A 21,568-nucleotide genomic window follows, 5' to 3' on the forward strand; every position below is an offset into this window, starting at 1 on the left:
CGCCGCGCACAGCATCGAGACGACAGAACTCCCGCCGCGGCCGAAGAGGAAGGTAAGGTTAGCCCTGACTGGCGGGGTCTGACTCCCGGGACCCGCCAATCAGCTGTTTTGAAGGGGCCGCAGCACTCGTACGAGAGCTGCTCCCCTTCATTCCTGTCACTTCATTCCGGTCACACTGTGAATCGGTGTCGGCGATTCACAGTGTGGGCGAGTAGTGAAATGAAGGGGGAGCAGCTCTCGTACGAGTGCTGCGGCCCCTTCAAAACAGCTGATTTGCGGGTCCCGGGCGACACATCAGCTATTGATGGCCTATCCTGAGGATAGGCCATCAATGTTTAGGGACTGCACAACCCCTAAGCCTACGATGTAGCAGGCTTAGGGGGCCCATGAGACAGGATCACAGATTGTGTGATCCTGTCTGCTGGGCCCTGTATCTAAGCCAATCACATGGTAGGCTTAGATACATGGCCCATGCGTGATCCTGTCTGCTGGGCCCTGTATCTAAGCCTACCACACTGTAGGTTTAGATACAGGGCCCCAGCACACAGTAATCTTATACTGTATAAGATTACTGTCTGCTGGACCCTGTATCTAAGCCTACCTTGTGGTAGGCTTAGATACAGGGTCCCACAGACAGTATCACACATGGGCCCTGTATCTAAGCCTTAGGGTACGTGCACAGACACTAATTACGTCCGTAATTGACGGACGTATTTCGGCCGCAAGTACCGGACCGAACACAGTGCAGGGAGCCGGGCTCCTAGCATCATAGTTATGTACGACGCTAGGAGTCCCTGGCTCGCTGCAGGACAACTGTCCCATACTGTAAACATGTTTTCAGTACGGGACAGTTGTCTGGCAGCGAGGCAGGGACTCCTAGCGTCGTACATAAGTACGACGCTAGGGGCCCGGCTCCCTGCACTGTGTTCGGTCTGGCACTTGCGGCCGAAATACGTCCGTCAATTACGGACGTAATTAGTGTGTGTGCGCACATACCCTAACACATGTGTTACTAATCATTTTTTGTGTGTTTTCTTACAGGTTCGGTCGTTGGACTACGGCGGATTCCAGGACTACTTCGATGACAGCTTTTTTTTTATTAATAAAATGGTTAATGAGGGTTGTGTGTTTTTTTTTTTATTTCAATAAAATATTTTTTCTATGTCTTTGTGTTTTTTTTTTTAAACTATATTACTACCGCCTTAGTAATGGCCGCCGGCTGATTGACAGCATCCATTGCTAAGGCGGGGCTTAGTGTTAGCGGATGCAGAGGCTAACACTAACCCCTTTTATTACCCCGGTACCCACCGCCACCAGGTGTGCTGGGAAGAGCCGGGTACCATCCAGTACCTGACCATCTGTAGTCATGGTCGGCCACTGGGGTGGCCGCAGGCTCGTATTATCAGGAGGGGAAAGGCCAAAAACAGTGGCCCTTCCCATCCTGGTAATGCTGCCTGCTGCTGCTTTATTGTATCTGGCTGGTTATGAAAATGGGGGGGACCCCACGTCATTTAAAAAAAAATAATAATTGGAAAGAACGATGTCGGGTCCCCCCCAATTTTCATAACCAGCCAGATGCAACACAGCAGCAGCAGGCAGCATTACCAGGGTGGGAAGGGTCACTGTTTTTGGCCTTCCCCAGCCTAATACTACCAGCCTGCGGCCACCCCGGTGCCTGCCCGTCACTACAGATGGTCGGGTACTGGTTTGTACCCGGCTCTTCCCAGTACCCCTGGTGGCGGTGGGTACCGGGGTAATAATGGGGGTTAGTGTAGCCTCTGCACCGGCTAACATTAAGCCTCGCCTTAGTAATGGAGGTTCTCAATCAGCCAGCGGCCATTACTAAGGCGGTGATAATAAAGTTTAAAAAGATACAAGCACATAGAAAAAATATTTTATTGAAATAAAAAAACACAACCCTCATTAACCATTTTATTGAGAATAAAAAAAACGCCGTCATTGAAGTCCTCGAATCCGAAGTCTAACAACCGAACCTGTAAAAAAAAACACAAACACACAAAAATAATCAGTAACACATAAAGAAGCAAAATTATTATTCTTGCCTATCCTGGGTCCAGCGCTGGAGACGCAATGTCAGCGAGCTGGGCCCTGTATCTAATCCTATCATGTGTGATACAGTCTGCTGAGCTGTGTATCTAATCCTATCATGTGTGATACAGTCTGCTAAGCTGTGTATCTAATCCTATCATGTGTGATACAGTCTGCTGAGCTGTGTATCTAATCCAATCATGTATGATACTGTCTGCTGGGCCCTATATCTAATCCGATCATGTGTGATACTGTCTGCTGAGCCACTGTATCTAATCCTATCATGTGTGATACTGTCTGCTGAGCCACTGTATCTAATCCTATCATGTGTGGTACTGTCTGCTGAGCCACTGTATCTAATCCTATCATGTGTGATACTGTCTGCTGAGCCACTGTATCTAATCCTATCATGTGTGGTACTGTCTGCTGAGCCACTGTATCTAATCCTATCATGTGTGGTACTGTCTGCTGAGCCACTGTATCTAATCCTATCATGTGTGATACTGTCTGCTGGGCCACTGTATCTAATCCTATCATGTGTGATACTGTCTGCTGAGCTGTGTATCTAATCCTATCATGTGTGATACTGCCTTCTGAGCCACTGTATCTAATCCTATCATGTGTGATACTGTCTGCTCAGCCACTGTATCTAATCCTATCCATAGTTTATAGGGTCGTAGTGCTATAGATATGCTGTCTCATACACACTTTTTTTTTGGGCGGACACATATGTATTGGGGCTATTTCCCGGACATTTTAAGCGTCTGTTACGGCTGAAATTACTGTGCTGTTTTCAGGAGAAAACAGCACCGTAATTTCAGCCGTAATGGCATGTGCAGGCGTCTTTTGCTGCGTCCATTACGGAAGTAATTGAAGCTGGTTTTCCATGGAGTCCATGGAAAACGGCTCCATTTACGTCTGAAGAAGTGACAGGCACTCTTTTACGCGCCGCCTTTTGACAGCACATCGTAAATGAATGGGCAGATGTTTGCCGACGCTTTTGAGCCGCCTTTTCGGACGTAATTCAATGCTAAAACGCCCGAATTACGTCCGTAAATAGTGTGTGTGAACCCAGCCTTAGTGACGCCCCGGCTGCTAGTGCTGCATTGTTGGGTCACTTAGGAGACCCAGCGATGCATCTGAAAGCGGACCGTCGGCCATGAGAAGTTTGCGGGGGGGGGGGGGGGCCCAGTAAGAATTTTTGCATCGGGGCCCATGAGCCTCTAGCTACGCCCCTGACGGTATGGCGTATCTTACAAAAACGTCTGTGTTCACCGATACCTGGATGAAACTGTACCGGAAAATTGGATCAATCGCGCTGGAAACAACGATTCACCAATGTTGCGCTGGCCTCCACTTTCGCCAGATCTAATACCCTGTGACTTCTTTCTGTGAGGCTACATCAGGGAGTCAGTGTATCTGCCCCCACCCCACCCCACCCCACCCAGCCACAGGATCTGAGCGACCTGAGACTATGCATCACAGAAAGGGTGTGTTCACATGGCAAACCAAAAAACGGCTGTGAAATACGGAGGTGTTTTCAAGGGAAAACCGCCTCTGATTTTTCAGCCGTATTTTATGCATCACTCGTTTTTGATGCGTTTTTTTTACGGACGTTTTTGGAGCTGTTTTTCTATTGACCCAATGAAAACGGCTCCAAAAACGTCTCAAGAAGTGATATGCACTTCTTTTTACGAAGCGTTTTTTTACAAGCTGTTTTTTCAAACGGCCATGTAAATAACCTCCCCGTCGGAACGAACCGCCGTTTTTACCATTAAATTCAATAGGCAGATGTTTGGAGGCGTTCAGCCTCCGTATTTTTAGCCTTTTTTTGGGATGTTTACGGCTGTGTCAACATACCCAAACAGTGGAGTCCATATCCAAGAATCTGCTGGTACGCGTCTGGACAGAACTAGACCACCGCCTAGACATCTGCCGTGTGACCAATGGAAATCACTTCGATCATTTGTAGTGTATAGATAAAACTTGGATAGTGTGTCTTTTCATGTTAATAAATTTGTGTTATGTTCTCTCACTTATGAATACCGAGGCTATAATTTTGCACAAATCCTTTTTGAATCACCCTGTACTTTATTTCTGTGTAGGTTCCATCCATAGTTTTGGCTTCCAAATACTGATTGAAAATACTGATCAAATACTGACAAAAACACTGCTGTGCGAAAAGGGCCAAAATCTGTTTGTTTTTTTTTATAGCAAAAACGGTGCCGATAACATTTACTTGGTTACATTCACATTTCCGTTTTTGTGTGTGCATGATTTTTTTTCAATACAAAGCATGTTTCACCCGGTCCACATGGGTATTGTTTTCACTCATAGAAGTAAATGGGTTGAATTTAAAATGGATGTTTCGTTTTTGCATAGTTCACATGTGCATATTTGTTCCATTTGTTTTTTTTTTTTTTTTTTTTTTTTACAACTGTATATCAGGAACATTACAAAAACAGCAAAAAAATTATTCTTCATCAAAAAAGAAGAGCAAATTCATATTGGGCATCCTTATTTTCATACGCAAGTGTGTCCTTACTTTATCATTCCCGCTGCTTATTAATCCACTCCTGGCTTTGGTTCAAAATATTGCACATTAAACTGTAATAAAAAAATTACATGTTTGATTCCAGACTTTTGCCTCCTTTCCACACCCTTTTTTCAGCGTTTTAAAATGCATGTAAAAAAATTAAATGGCGTGAGTTGCATGTTTGTTTGTTTTTAACATGTGTTTTCATTGGCATTTTATTATTTTTTTTTTTTTTTTATTTATTTTTTTATACACCAATTGCTTAAAAGCTCTTTTATTTATTTTGTGTAATTTTGTACATGCGTTTTTCCGGGAGCTTTTTAAGTCATAAGAGAAGCCTATGGACAAAAACACCAGAAAAAACACCATACCCAGAGCATCAAAATGCTGTGTGTGATTCCAACCTTGGGGTACAAACACACTGGACGGATACGCTGTGTAAGGCTGGATTCACACGACCATGTTACGTCCGTAATGGACGGAACGTATTTCGGCCGCTAATCCCGGACCGAACACACTGCAGGGAGCTGGGCTCCTAGCATCATAGTTATGTACGATGCTAGGAGTCCCTGCCTCGCTGCCTGACAACTGTCCCGTACTGTAATCATGTTCACAGTACGGGACAGTTGTCCTGCAGCGAGGCAGGGACTCCTAGCATCGTACATAACTATGATGCTAGGAGCCCGGCTCCCTGCAGTGTGTTCGGTCCGGGATTAGCGGCCGAAATACGTTCCGTCCATTACGGACGTAACATGGTCGTGTGAATCCAGCCTTAAAGTACACAGCGTAATCACCCTGGAAGCTGCAAGGAATTCCACCTGAAAAACCACATCAAATTGTGGGGAATTTTTTCAGACAGCGTCTGCTGCAGATATCCTGCAGGAAAAACACCCAGTTTATACTTACCACCGCTGTAGTCATGGCGACGCATCCCTCCCTACTGAGCGCAGCCTGGCCTCTTGGGAAGACGCTGTATTCTATGTGTCCGCTGCAGCAGTCACATGGGATTAAATGTCATCTTAGGGGGCCAACCTGCGCTCAGAAGAGAGAATTGCATCACTAGGACAACGGCCGGGGGCAAGTATAAGCTTTTTTTATTAATTCCAAATGAGCTTTTTTTGCGGCAGAACCACATCGTTTTTTGCCGCTGATTTTACCTCCCATTGAATTCAATGGGGAAAACTTGCAACTGAAGAGTAGCGATTCCAACACATACATTGACATGCTGCAGCAGCAGCAAAAATCGCACCGCAGGTCAATTAATTTTTTTTCAGCTGATTTTTTTTTCCACTGTGTGGTTGAGATTTGTTCAAATCTCGCCCACCTACTGCTACTATATTACGCTGCAAATTGTCCGCAATTAAATCCTTTGCGGAAAATCCGCAGTGTTTACACCTGGTGTGTTCTACCCTGCTTTTGCATCCAATTTGTTATTGTTCTTACATAAAAGGATATACAAAAAAATAGATTTAAAGAATTTTACCATGTTGTGTAGCTTCCTATGAGACCTACAAAAATAAACACTGCATGTTGTATAATCGCTGCAGGACAACTGTCCCATACTGTAATCATGTTTTCAGTACGGGACAGTAGTTCCATGGAGAGGCAGGGACTCCTAGCATCGTACATAACTATGATGTTAGGAGCCCGGCTCCCTGCACTGTGTTCAGTCCGGGACTTACGGCCGATATACGTTCCGTCCATTACGGACATAACATGCTCGTGTGAACCCAGCCTTACTCTCTTCCCCCTTCTTTTGTTAACCTACAGGCCATAGAAGAGTGGGCAGATAGAAGGGAGTAGCACATGACTGCATGACGAGATTACACTAAGGGTATGTGCACACGACAACGCCAAATACATCTGAAATTATGGAGCTGTTTTCAGGAGAACACAGCTCCTGAATTTCAGACATTTTTACAAGTGCACGCGTTTTTTGCGCCGTCTATTACAGACGTAATTGAAGCTGGTTTTCATTGGAGTCAATGAAAAACGGCTCCAATTACATCCCAAGAAGTGTCCTGCACTTCTTTGCCGCGGGCGTAATTTTACGCGCCGTCTTTTGACAGCGACGCGTAAAATGACAGCTCGTCCGCACAGAACATCGTAAGACCCATTGCAAGCAATGGGCAGATGTTTGGCAACGTATTGGAGCCGTCTTTTCAGGAGTAATTCGAGGCGTAAAACGCCTCCATTACGTCTGAAAAGAGGTCGTGTGCACATACCCTTAGGCTGGGTTCACACGACCATGTTACGTCCGTAATGGACGGAACGTATTTCGGCCGCAAGTCCCGGACCGAACACAGCGCAGGGAGCCGGGCTCCTAGCATCATAGTTATGTACGATGCTAGGAGTCCCTGGCTCTCTGCAGGACAACTGTCCCATACTGTAATCATGTTTTCAGTACGGAACAGTAGTTCCACGGAGAGGCAGGGACTCCTAGCGTCGTACATAACTATGATGTTAGGAGCCCGGCTCCCTGCGCTGTGTTCGGTCCGGGACTTGCGGCCGAAATACGTTCCGTCCATTTCAGACGTAACATGGTCGTGTAAACCCAGCCTTAGGGTTTGTATGTAGTCTGTAACCAAGGAGACTTATAGCTTTGCACAAGGGCTGAATACACAAAATAAAATTACATTTTTAATCCAGACTATTACCATAGTTGCTTACTTTTTGAAAATGTTAGATGCTTTCGGGCAGATCGCCTTTAAGAAAATGATGTGCAATTTTTTTTGTATAGCTATGTGGATGGAACTATTGCAGAAAAAAAACAATATATTACATGCACCACGTGATGTGAACTGAATCCATACATATGGTATTAATATGTTGTATTTTTGCTAATTGTTATTGTGCAGCAGATGGCAGATGTATCTCATAAGGCATGTCATTCTCAACTCGGCACTGAAGGGATTGTGACTGCTGTTCTGTGTGCTAGTCTCGTGCATTCCCATGAACTACAATGTCTCGTTCTCAAAGAAGTGTAATCAGTGACAGGAACCCACCTTCCCAAAGATCATACAATGACAGACCAAGAAGGGAAAGATCCAGCCCCAATAGACAACCAAATGGAGAAAGAAGAGACCAAAGATCACATGACAGGTACATAATTCAGAGTCATTGTACTAATGGGATGTATACTAAATGAAGGGTGATATTAATGGAACTTTTTAGATCTCTTTAATTTTTCTCAATAGAGACCAAATATTATTCTAACAAAGTTTGGGATATCCGTTCTAAAAAAACCACTGTATAAATCATGTACTAAATGTTGATCTGCAGTCTGTATTGCAAATAATATATATTTGAGCTCTGTAGTAGCCCTCACAAATCTACTATTTCTAATACAAAAGGTAAAGGAGATTTGGGATCAGTAAGGTAATAACTTTCAAAAAGTTGGGGTAAATTGGTCTGCAATATTTCTTTGAATCAATAATTTTTCCAATTCAATGTTTATTGAATATTTAAATGACGAAGAAGAAATAATCAAATGGTGTGTAACCCTCGTAAATACCTATATAAAATGTATAATAACAACGAGGGTAAAGGGGGACCCGATATATGTGCAAATATGAGCATACTTAAGGGTATGGGATGAGGAAAGGGGCAAGGCAGCACGGTTAAACCCTCTGTGGAAAATGGGTGAGAATTTGTGAGAACATATAAAGAAAGGAAAAACAGGGGACTAAGAGGATAATATATATATATATACACACACACTATACAGACTCATACAGACATGCATGTCTATACAGTACCTAGGGTGGATAAAGCTCCAGCAGAGCTGGCTTGACTGTGGAGCCAGTAAATTCCTTCTACCTTGCATTTGTGCATAAGAAAGCATACGGTCGCTCATGTCTGTTTTGCATGAATACCAATGTTGTATTGACAGCAGATAGTCAGTGGTGAATCCCATGATAGCATGCAGACTGGAAGATGATTCTCTCCCCCATTTCTTATGGTTTACCCTTGTACAAGGTAGTAGACTACGGTATTCATCCCGTCAAAACGACGGAACCCTTTCACATCGGAGACAAACTGAAACCATTGGCACCGGATCCCTCACCATTGAAATCAATGGTGATGGAAACGGAAACATTTGGTTTCAGTTTGTGTCAGTCAGATCTCTGTTCCGACGAAAAGCTCAGACGGAACATCGGAACGGAGCCCTGACACAGATGTGAACGAAGCCTAAGGCGATCTCCTGTAGACTTCAGACTGACTGTGCATGCATGTCCACGTCATGCCCCCTCCCTGCCCTTAGTAATAATGGGCTTACCAGCAGTCACAACCCCAGTGATCAGACATTTATAGAAGTTTTTATCAATAATGCCATAAATGCCACTAGTGGGAAAGCCCCCGTAAGCGACAATTTAAAAAAAAAAACTGTTTACTGACGTCCCGACAATACTCTATGGAAAAAACAGAACAACATAACCCTGCCTCGGTGCCACTAAATTTGAAAACTCATAACTACAGAATGGCCATATTTAGAGTAGTCTGTAGTCAGCCTACCTTTTATAGACTGTAAATTGCCATATAATAGTCTTAAAGGAAGGGTGTCGCGAAAAAATTTTTTTTTATATTAATTTGCTTTTAGTGTTTTATTAAAAAGAAATGTTATTTATTTGTGTGTTTTGTGTTTTTATTTTTTTCTAACTTTTTCTTCACTATGGGGGCTGACATTTTTTTTTTCATCTCTGTATGTGTCGATTAACGACATATACAGAGATGGAATACGGCACATACATCCCCATAGAGAATGCGAACGGGAGCCGTTCCATTCACTATGGTGTACGACGTCTGTGTGGGAACGGCGCATGCGCCGCTCCCACACAGTCCAAATGGAAGGTCTTCGGCCGAGCGACATCTGGCGCCATTTTCTTTTGGACCGGAAGCCGCGGTCGCGGCTTCCGGACATGTGATTACAAGCAAGGACTAGGAGCGGAGGGAGCGGCGGCAGCGGCGGCGGCAGGAGCAGGTAAGTTATTTCTGTGTATGTACATGTTTTAGTGTGTGATTAACACTGTATGTAAGCCTACTACACTGTGTGTTCGCTCAAAAAATGGCAGTACACAGTGTAGGAGGTTTGAACATTCAATCCCCTCCTTTCTCCTGGCACTAGCCAGGATAAAGGAAGGGGGATTGTTTGAGGACGCTAGAGTGAGTGTGTCTTCTCAAATTTCTCAATGGTTGCTTTACCACATGCCAATGCTGCAATTTTGGGAATTGCTCCCTCTAGTGATCAGCACAGGGAAATGTTATAAATTAGAATCTAATTTATAATATTTCCTGACTTGTGAAAAAATTAAAAAAATTAGAACAATGTCTAATCATGTATATAATAACTGTTTAACAAAAAAAAAAACTTTTTCTAGCGACACATTCCCTTTAAAGAGACTCTGTCACCAGATTATAAGTGCCCTATCTCCTACATAATCTGATCGGCGTTGTAATGTAGATAACAGCAGTGGTTTTGATTTTGAAAAACAATTTTTTAGCAAGTTATAAACAATTTTTGATTTATGCTAATTCGTTTCTTAATAGACAACTGGGCGTGTTTTTACTTTTGACCAACTGGGCGCTGTGAAGAGAAGTGTATGATGCTGACCAATAAGCGTCATACACTTCTCATCGTTCCAGCCCATTGTTACAGTGTGATTATGCTGGAAAGAAGCTGGACTGGAACAATGAGAAGTGTATGACGCTGATTGGTCACTGATTGGTCAGCGTCATACACTTCTCTTCACAACGCCCAGTTGGTCAAAAGTAAGAACATGCCCAGTTATCTATTAAGAAACGAATTAGCATAAATCTAAAATAGGTCATAACTTGTTCAAAGATGATAGTTTGTCAAAATAAAAACCACTGTTAACTACATTACAGCGCCGATCAGATTATGTAGGAGATAGGCCACTTATAATGTGCTGACAGAGCCTCTTTAAGAGAAAACGGAAGAGTAATTATACATCCTGCTGGGTGCAGATGAAAACAAAGTGGGCCTAGCGGCACAATGTGTTACTGCCCACCATAGACTGACAGAGACATCATATGCGATGGTCTTCTTTACCCCTACCCTACATGTGTCCCTGTCCCTCATTCCTGTCACAATCTGTGGGTATGAGGACCCACGAGGCCGCACCACCATAGCGGGGAGACAGCTGGCCAAACAGAGTACCCAATAATACAAAGTCCAGCACAAGGGTAGCTGAATAGTCCAGATAGTCACAGTGGCTAGGCACAGATGGTACTTCAGACAGCAGATGATGCAAAGCGTTGCAAATGACACCAGGCGTGGTGTAAGGCTGGATTCACGCAAGCACATTACGTCCGTAATGGACGGAACATATTTCGGCCGTAAGTCCCGGACCGAACACAGTGGAGGGAGCCGGGCTCCTAGCATCATACTTATGTACGATGCTAGGAGTCCCTGCCTCGCTGCCGGACAACTGTCCCATACTGTAATCATGTTTTTAGTACGGGACAGTTGTCCTGCAGTGAGGCAGAGACTCCTAGCATCGTACATAAGTATGATGCTAGGAGCCCGGCTCCCTACACGGTGTTCGGTCCGGGACTTGCGGCCGAAATACGTTCCGTCTATTACGGACGTAATGTGCTCGTGTGAATCCAGCCTAACACAGCAGGCGTGACCAGAGGCACAACATAACTCCAACTTCTAAGGCACAGAAACAACGGTAGCATGGGATACAGGATACAGGTAGTAGGTATGTGAACACTGGGAACAGAATAACACTAAAGGACCAATTGCAAGACTAACACGGGTAAACACAATAACGCTCAGGCAATGAGTGAAGGGGCAGGGCCCTTCTTATAGAACAGGGTGGTCATGGGTTAATTGGTAATTATTTTCATGTGCGCGCACTGGCCCTTCAAGGCCGGGCACGAGCGTGCACGCGCACCCTAAGGGACACAGCCGAATGGAGCGGAAGTGAGCGCTGGCGTCAACTGGGGAGGAGATGTGGCCCAGCGCTCACTGATCCATGGCTGCGGAGGTCGGGGGTGAGTAATGGGCGCTACAATTCCCTTATATCTTACTTGCTTTAGCTATGCTAATGTGTACTTAGTCCTGTCCTTTGGTTTGACTTGAGAGCAGTTACAGGGGTTGTGAAATTTATTAAAGAGAACCTTTCACCTGCCTATACATGTGCAGCATGTAATAGGCACTGCTGCACAAACCCTGTCTCACTATAAATTTTTTATTTAAATAACCCCCTGAATTGTCAAGGGGGCGTGTAACATCGCTGTGACACTGTGCAATCAGCAACAGACAGTGTCACAGCAAGAGCTGGAGAGAGGTGAGCTTGTGCACGCGCAGCTCAGAGCTGTGCGAGCATGCACGCGCACTTTTCAGCTCTCAGCAGACAAGGACAACAAGACTGTTCTCGTGAGATGTGTGTGAACTCTGCCGAGAGCCGAAGAGTGAGTGAGAGCGTGCGCACGCGCCCGCACGCTGGCGTGCACATCTCTGATGCTGCTGCCGATGATACTCCCACCGCCATGGAACAGAAGAAGAATTTACATTCCTCTTCTCTTCAGTTCCGTGGTGGCGGCGGAGCTGCGTGTGCGTGCGCACACGCTCTCGCTCTCCCCTCGCTCTCCTCTCTCCAGCTCTTGCTGTGGCACTGTCTGTAACTGATTGGACAGTGTCACAACGATGTTACACACCCCCTTGCCAATTACAAGCACCATTGACAGTTCAGGGGGTTATTTAAATATCGGGCACCAAATATAATGGCACCGATATCTAAATAACGGAAAAAGATAGGATTTTTTTTTCTAGTGAGACAGTGTTTGTGCAGCAGTGCCTATTACATGCTGCACATGTATGGACAGGTGAAAGGTTCTCTTTAAGTAGATTTTGCTATAGCAGTAGAAATTTATTGATGAATAATGGTAATTCTATGCCTTTAACTATGGAAGAACTTCTGATGATCTCCAATTGAAAATATATATTCTATAATTCTTTGTTTTCTGCAGATTGTCTTCACAGGCCCCAGTAAGAGGTCAGTATTCACGACCACCAACCATCATATCGGAACATCATTCAAGACACAGTAAAGCATCTTTTCTACAGCACAGACCTTCCACTCATAGGCACCACACAGAGAAGCAGACCTTCTCTGAAAAGTGCTCCAACCTATGTTCAAGACGAGGTACGTAATTATTTTGAACATATATGCAAACTAGCTAATCATACATCATATATAATAATTTTAGATAGAAATTTAAACCTATTATTTTTCAGTAAATGAGAGATCAGTAATCTTTATGAACAGTTGTTGTTCTCTCTCTGGAGTGTCATCTAGTGACAGCATGGTTCCATAGTAAACAGGCACACCAGGAGGTGACATAAATGAGCTCCACATGTCTGCCAATGAGAATAATGCTCCGATAGCATGTAGAAAGGTATACAATAACTGCCCTGGGGCATATAGATATTGCATATAGTCAGTGGCGGATTAAGTAGACCATAGGCCCTGGGCTGTTACCCAAACTTGGGCCCCCGTTCCGCCCTGCCGCGCCGTAACTGCCTATTTGGGCAAGCATTAACAAATGGGTGGTACGATTTCCCCTGGTCACAGGGCTGTGTCCCTACATACTGACAGTATCACACTGTGTAGGGACACATCCTCCTGACAAGGGGAATTGTCTATCAGTCCTGGACTGCAGAAAGACTTTTTGTGAAATACAAGGATTTCCTATAATAAAGATGTCAGGAGAGGTGACAGATTCTCTATAAATCTAGTGACTCACAGGTGACGACGTCTCAGATTCTAGTCGTTTTTTTCCTCTTTTCTTCTCCACGCGGTTCAGAGCTCATGACGACTACTACCGGCCATGACCCATTTCTGCAGAATTTGCAGAATGTCAGATGTCTTCGGCTCCTCACTTTTCCAACATTTCCACACCTATAAACGAAAATAAAATTATCATGATGCCACATACTGTGCCCCTAAATATAATCGCACCAAACACTGTGCGCCTGAATATAATAATACCATACACTGTAAAACACCACATACACACAGCCCCTGTAGATATCACACATCCGCCCCTTATAGCTAAAGCCACACACATCACCCATGTAGAGAGCGTTACACGTAGCCCCCTATAGATAGCGCCATACAGCCCCCCTGTAGGGAGCGGCATACAGCCCCCCTGTAGAGTGCCACACAGCCCTCCCCCTCTTGTAAATAGCACCACAGAGCCCCCTGTAAAGAGCGCCACACACATACCGCTGTGGATAGCACCACACAGCCCTCCCCCCTTGTATATAGTGTTACACAGCCCTCCCCCCTTGTATATAGTGTCACACAGTGCTCCTCTCTCCCTTGTATATAGGGTCACAGCACTCCCCCCTTGTATATAGGGCTACACAGCGCTTCCCCCCCCTTGTATATAGGGCCACATAGTGCTCCCCCTTGTATATAGTGCACACAGCGCTCCTCCGTTTGTATATAGTGCAACACAGTGCTCCCCTCCTCCCTTGTATATAGGGCCACACAGCGCTTCCCTGCTTGTATGTAGGGCGACATAGCGCTCCCCCTTTGTATATAGTGCACACAGCGCTCCCCCTGTGTATATAGTGCACACAGCACTCCCCCTTTGTATATAGTGCACACAGCGCTCCCCCTTTGTATATAGTGCACACAGCGCTCCCCCTTTGTATATAGTGCACACAGCGGTCCCCCTTTGTATATAGTGCAAAAAGAGCTCCCCCTTTGTATATAGTGCACACTTTGCTCCCCCTTTGTATATAGTGCACACATTGCTCCCCCTTTGTATATAGTGCACACAGCGCTCCCCATTTCTATATAGTGCACACAGCGCTCCCCCTTTGTATATAGTGCATACAGCGCTCCCCCTTTGTATATAGTGCACACAGCGCTCCCCCTTTGTATATAGGGCCACAGAGCACTCCCCCCTTTGTATATAGTGTCACACAGTGCTCCCCTCCCCCTTGTATATAGGCCCACACAGTGCTACCCTCCCCCTTGTATATAGGGCCACCCAGCACTCCCCCTTGTATATAGTGTAACGGAGCACTCCCCCCCCCCCTCCTTGAATATATACACAGCGCTACCCCCACCTAAAAAAATATATATTTTACTTACCTTGCCCCGTGGCGGATGCTCCAGCTGGACGCATGTGAATCCTCCCGTCTAGACGCATGCGCAGATAGGCGTGATGCAGTACCTCATCACGCCGGCCTGCGCAGGGAGTCTTGCCAGCGCCTTATAGGCTAACGTCACCTGCAGCCTATAATGTTCATTTGTATCTGAGGACTCAGATACAAATGAATGTGGCTGCCGCTAGCAGCGGGGCCCCCTCAGGTGCTAGACGGGCATGAGGGGGCCCGTGCGGTCATGTGCGGTTCGGCCCAAACCGCCCTAATGATGATCCGCCACTGCATATAGTGCCTGCTAATAAGCAAACAACAAAATCAGTAATAATGCAACTGTGCTTTGGCAGGTGCCCAAAGAAGACAGTTCTTGAGGTAAACTATTTTAGTTTTATTTATTTTTTTACTTTTGAACAAATCTACCCTTGCCAGCAATATTGAAAAGTGAGGATTCACTTTAACATTTTGTAATTCTCTCAATCATGTCAATATGGGTGATCAGACAGGTTACCAACTTGATCTGATGAAGTCAAACGGTGTGCAGTTCTCCCTATTGTTTTTCATGTGAACATCTTTGTACAGAATAGATTTTGGGGTGAATCTTTGTGATATAGACAGTATATTTCAGTGATACAGTGTAGTTCACATTAGTAAATTGTAATTATTAATACTATTATGCTACTTTACTAGTGAGGAGTAGACATACAGATGTAGCCATTTTATCTTGACTTTTAATACATTAAATACACAGTATCTTAAACTTTAACTTGCCTTTTAATGGCTTTTCAATGGCTTTTGTTGTGTGATATCATGCTGCAGCAAGTTATCAGTCAAGATAAACTTGGCTACATCTGTATGGCCTGTACATTTCTTTTTGGGGGGTGCAGAGTTTTTAAAGCATTATTGAGCATTAAATACACGGTGGAAAGAAACTTTAGCTTGACTTTTAAAAAAAATAAATTAATGGCTTTTGTTTTGTGATATCACTCTGCAGCAAGTTACATAGTTGATTAGGTTGAAAAAAGACAAAGGTCCATCAAGTCCACCATATAATCCTACCGTGCTAATCCAGAGGAAGGCAAAGCCCCCATAAGGTTGATGCCAATTGCTTCATTAGGGTAAAAATTCCTCCCGGACTCCAAATCTGGCAATCAGAATAAATCCCTGGATCAGCATCCCATATCCAGAATCTAGTGCTCATAACCTGTAATATTATGATTTTCAAGAAAGGCATCAAAGCCCTTCTTAAACTTGTTCAAAGAATCAACCATCACAACAACCTGTGGCAGAGAGTTCCATAGTCTCACTGCTCTTACAGTAAAGAATCCCCTTCTGTGACAGTGGTGAAACCTTTTCTCCTCTAGACGTAGAGAATTTCCCTTGTCCTTGTTACAGGCCTAGGTGTAAAAAGATCATTAGAAAGATCGCCCCTAAGCCGTCTTTTTTTTTTTTCTAAACTGAATAGCCCCAAGTTTAATAACCTTTCCTGGTACTGAAATCTGCCCATTCCTTTAACTACCTTGGTTGCCGTTCTTTGCACCTTTTGTAGTTCAGCTTTGTCCTTCTTATACACAGGTGCCCAAAATTGTACACAATATTTCATATGTGGTCTGACTAGTGATTTGTATAGAGGCAAAACTTTGTTCTTGTCACGAGTATCTATACCTCTTTTGATGCATCCCATGATTTTATGTGCCTTGGCAGCAGATATCTGGCACTGGTTGCTAAAGGTAAATGTACTGTCCACCAATATCCCCAAAAGTTATCAGAGTCCAGATAAACTGCTACATCTGTATATTAATGAAGTCATTAAATGGCTTATCCTGTAAAGGTGGTTTTACCACTTTTAAAACGAGTGCCGATAGACAATACAGCTTACTGACGGCACTCGTTGCTCCCATCAAACCGAGCAATAATCGTTCAGTATTTGGGGCGAACGATCATTATTACGATCGCTCGTCCCCATGCATTTGTATCATGTCGGCAGCACATCTCCCTGTTTACACAGGGAAGTGTACTGCCAACTAGCGCTAATTTTTTTTAGCTGCATTAAAGAATCGGTCAGCCGATGAACAAGCGTTTTCACGTTCATCGGCTGATCATTTATACAGGGCAATGATTGGGAACGAGCGTTCATTTGAATGCTAGTTTGCCTGATCAATTGCCCGTGTAAAAAGGCCTTAAGTGTCTTAGGATATGACATGGGTATTAGTTTACTCAGGGACACCCTTCTGTGGAGAGGTCATTTGGTCCTCAGTTCTTAATTGAAATGCTCCATTTTGCTATGGTAGCAATAGTAAAGTATTGGTTACTGGCTAAATACAATCCTATGATTTCCTTGCACTGTTGACTACAGTTTTCAATTAACACCTTCCCGACCGCCCACTGTCTTTTGACGTCAGGCGGTGCGGGTGCTTAGTCTACAGAGACGTCTTTTGGCGTCGCTGTAGATTAGGCTGATGAGCGCTCGTGAGAGCACTCATCCTCTAAGCAGGAGCTGTTACTAACAGCTCCTGATCTTAGAGCAGCCTCCTGAACACAGCTGGGGTCGGCACACATTCGGACCCCAGCTGTTTAACCCTTTGATTACTGCGGTCCGTGACCGCGGCAAGATCAAAGGGAATTACCCTCTTTGATCGCATCACCGGGATTCCAGTGATGCAATCAAACAATGGGGAATCCCTCTGCAGTCAGCCCTGGGGACCTACAAAGGACCCCAGGGCTGTCTGTTCCATGTGCCTGCTGTTCGGGCACACTATGTGCTGCCCGATCAGCAGCCTGTGTCATAGTGACACAGTGTAATGTATTAGCGTACAGAAGTATGCTAATACATTACAAGTAAAAAATAAAGTTACAAATAAAGTTATCCCCTGATGGGATTAAAAAAAAAAAAAAGTAACAAAACAAATAAATAAATAAAAAAAGTCCCAAAAAGAGTCTTTATTTTGCATTAAATACATTTTATTGCCCCTACACTAAATAAAAACAAAAAACCTATGCATATTAGGTATCTACACGACCGTAATAACCTGAAGAATTAATCTAATGGGTTATTTAGCGTGAAACGTGAACGGGATAAAAAAATAAACAAAAAAAACGATTCCGAGAATCACTTTTTCCTATATTCACGCCGTAAAAAATATTTTTTTTACCCCCAAACTGTGGGGGAAAAAAAATACTATTTCTCTCGCATAAAACAAGGCCTCATACAGCCACGTCAATGAAAACATAAAAACTTTATGGCTGCTGAAACGCAGAGAGGCAAAAACAGAAAAATTTAGCTGGTCATTAAGGTCTTTTCAGGCCCGGTCATTAAGGGGTTAAATCAGGCTATTTGCTACTCAAACATGGTGAATTCACCTCCTTGAGCTTTATTAATTATTTTTGAAAACTTAAGTCTGTATGCCATTGCATATAAATATAGACTTCGTGGCCTGTTTATTATGACCAGTAGCACATTTGTAAAGTGGTTATTACTCAAGTACTTTTATGTTGTCAGATCACTGGGTGGTACAGAACATAATGGGTGAATGATTTGATCTCAAATACCTTGAAAGTATGTGAATTATTGGTGTCAAGTGTTCAAGGGCAGCAGTTACAGTTCTTAGCGAGTGGAGGATTCGACAAAAAACTGGGACTAAGGCCCCATGCACACAACTGTGCCCGTAATTACGGGCGTGGATGGCCAGGGACAGCCGGCCGCATTTATATGCCATGCTCCCATTATAAAGTATGGGAGGACGGTCCTATTTTTTATGGAAAGTTTCTACAACATGGACAACTTCCCGTAAATATACGGGAAGGTGTCCGTTGGCCATATAAATTAATGGGTCCGTAATTATGGGTGATTTTACAGTCGTGTGCATAGGGCCTAAAGAAATGCTTCTGGTTAGTAAAAAATATACAAGAAAAATTGGTCCGCTCACCACTCATTCGAAGTAAAGACCCCACATTCCATGATTATTCGGTGCACGGGCAAGAGCTACGTCGGGAGTAGGTAGAAATCCAATGAAAAAAGTTAGGGGTCCAGCACACGATATGATGTGAAAAAAGACAAAACTGTTTATTTAAGTCAAAATTAAAACAAGAAATTAAAAAATCCCGGGAGAGAGCGCCTACGCATTTCGAACTTTTCAGTTCTTAATCATAGCTATGATCAAGAACTGAAAAGTTCGAAACGCGTAGGGGTTCTCTCCCAGGACTTAAATAAACATTTTAATGACTTCATTAATATACAGATGTAGCAGTTTATCTGGACTCTGATAAACAGTTTTGTCTTTTTTCACATCGTATCGTGCGCTGGACCTCTAATTTTTTTTCCAATGCTTCTGGTTAACAGCTATTTGATGCTATATCTGAGTTGGGGTTTGGGTAGACTTGTACATACAAATAAACTTGCAACAGTGCATCGTATAGCAGATAATTTAAAGCATGGACCAAATCCTATCTCCGCCTCCATATGTATGGTACAATTACAAACAATACAACACAACGGTATGAGCAACAGGTGGCCCAAAAAAGGAATAAGGCCTTATTCACACGAGCATTGAATACCCCCAAAGACTTGAGCCTATGGAGGGAACCGCGAAAACGGAAGATAACAGGACAGGTTCTATTTTTCAATGGACACTTCACATGGTCCGTTGAAAAAATGGCCATGTGGATGGCCCCATTGAAATACATGCGTCCATGTGATGGTCGTTTGTTTTAACGGCCATCATATGGACGCATGTATTTCAATGGGGCCATCCACACGGCCATTTTTTCAACGGACCATGTGAAGTGTCCGTTGAAAAATAGAACCTGTCCTGTTATCTTCCGTTTTCACGGTTCCCTCCATAGGCTCAAGTCTTTGGGGATTCGTGAAAACAGGACCCACACAGGGGCACCTTGGACGTGAAAAACGTCACGTTTTTCACATCCGAGTTTCCCCACGCTCGTGTGAATCTAGCCTAAGTGGGTAGTCAGAATAAATTGGCCACAAAATGTATATGACATTTGTTGGGAAATAATTGTCTATATTTTTTTATATTTTTAGAATTTTCTCATATTATGTGTCACGATGCGGGGTGTGGACCAACTGGGTGAGGCGCAGCAGATCAAGTGTAGACTGTAGCGCAGCACGGCAATAGCACAGCACGGCAATAGCACTAGGTAGCACGGATACAGGAGCAAGGTACACTGGGAAACTGGAAGACACTGGGAGACCATAAGCACGACAAACAATGGGTAACGAACAACGCTCTGGCAAAGAGCAAGGGGGCAGAGCCCTTTATATAGCCCAGGGCATCCTGGGCTAAAATGCAGAGTTCCTGCAAAAATACGTGCACTGGCCCTTTAAGGCCGTGAACGCGCGGGCGCGCGCACCCGCCGGAGACACTCGGGGTCCGGAAGTGAGTGTCGGCGCCTGACAGGAGGACAACGCTGCAACGAGGTAAGCTGTCCATGGCCACGGCCGTCGAGGCTAACGACCGAACTACGGACCGTGGCCATAGACGTTACATTATGCCATATATATGTTATGGTATCTGATGAGCTTTCAAAAGAAGAACATATATTGTACCTGTTCGACATGTCAGCTGTATGGGTATTATTCTCCCTCTATATAGGTCTTGAGTTGACTATTGAGTTGTTTCAATGTATAGATTTTTCTAGACCATTAACACACCTGTACCTTTATATGCATGAATGGCATGGTTTTATTACATCCACAAGAACAAGCTAATGTCTTTGGAGTCTCGCAGACAATCTTTCTGGTATGGGGAGTAGTTACAGGAAGACCTATCAATTTAAAACGTAACCTTTAATTAGAAAAATACATATAAAAGGCGGCTTGTACAGCCGGGTCACCCAAAATAAACACTTGATAAACAAGCAGAGAAATACAGGAAGGGGGATGGTGTATACTGTAGAAAGGGAAAGCTCACCCTTCATATATCCCTTCTTTTAATTGACCCTACCTGTCTGGTATGAGGATAATTCAATCTAAAAGATTGAATTTCTTCCATTTGATGATTTTGTATTCTTTGCAGATAAGTGGGGCCAGAGAAGTCTAATGGCTGCTCATCCCACTGTTCTACTGAAAATATTTTTTTTTTATTTATAAAGCACCATCAACATCTGTAGAAAATTATTTGGGTTTTTATAGTGTAACATATACAAAACACAGTTTGGAACAGACAGGTGATGAAACCGTGTTACCAAAGTATGTTAGGTAAGGGCCGTGACCATACCAGCTTAAAATCTATAACAAATACACATGTTCAACTAAGCCAAATGTGAATGTTAGGGGGATGGGGGTCTGGACTGATAACTGTCATCTGACAATCATCTTATGACTATGGAAAGGTTGTTTAGAATGATATAATGGAAGACAAATTCGGACAAATAAATGTAAAAATTGTGGAGGGTTACTACTAGAATGCATACAAAAAGAATCTTATTGATTTCCAACATATGCAGATTAATATACTCGGTGTATACTAACCAGCATGATCTGTGTATACCTACAAAGAAGAAGTGTAGACCGCTAAGGAAGATTGAACTATCTACCAGTCTCGTGTCCTTTTATTCTGGAATTCCTTACGTTTCGTCCTAAATGGAAAATGTACAGTTGCAAGTAAAAAAACAAAAAACACAATTTGGAGTTATGTTAGAGTTGTACACACACCACAGAGAATCCACTGAAAAAAACTGAATCCAGACCATTGTGTAAACAATGCAAAACACATGTAGCTTATGACTGCAATATGGGACCACACATTTTACAAGTTATTTGCCACTTTACAAAACAATGAGGCTAAAATTTAGTTTGTTTCCCTCTATAATTGCGGTCAATA

General features: G+C 43.7%; 1 protein-coding gene across 1 annotated transcript in view; it reads left to right on the plus strand.

Moving 5' to 3' along the window:
• The first annotated feature begins 7,473 nt into the window (after positions 1-7,473).
• LOC142652519 (MARVEL domain-containing protein 3-like) overlaps positions 7,474-21,568 on the plus strand; it is a 28,190-nt gene continuing 14,095 nt past the window's right edge. Inside the window, exons 1-2 of the mRNA XM_075828169.1 lie at positions 7,474-7,687; positions 12,584-12,759. Of these exons, the coding sequence (XP_075684284.1) occupies positions 7,548-7,687; positions 12,584-12,759 (316 nt within the window). The 5' untranslated portion in view covers positions 7,474-7,547. The remainder of the gene's footprint in view (positions 7,688-12,583; positions 12,760-21,568) is intronic.

Source organism: Rhinoderma darwinii, chromosome 5, assembly GCF_050947455.1.
Source record: "Rhinoderma darwinii isolate aRhiDar2 chromosome 5, aRhiDar2.hap1, whole genome shotgun sequence".
Lineage (NCBI taxonomy): Eukaryota > Metazoa > Chordata > Amphibia > Anura > Rhinodermatidae > Rhinoderma > Rhinoderma darwinii.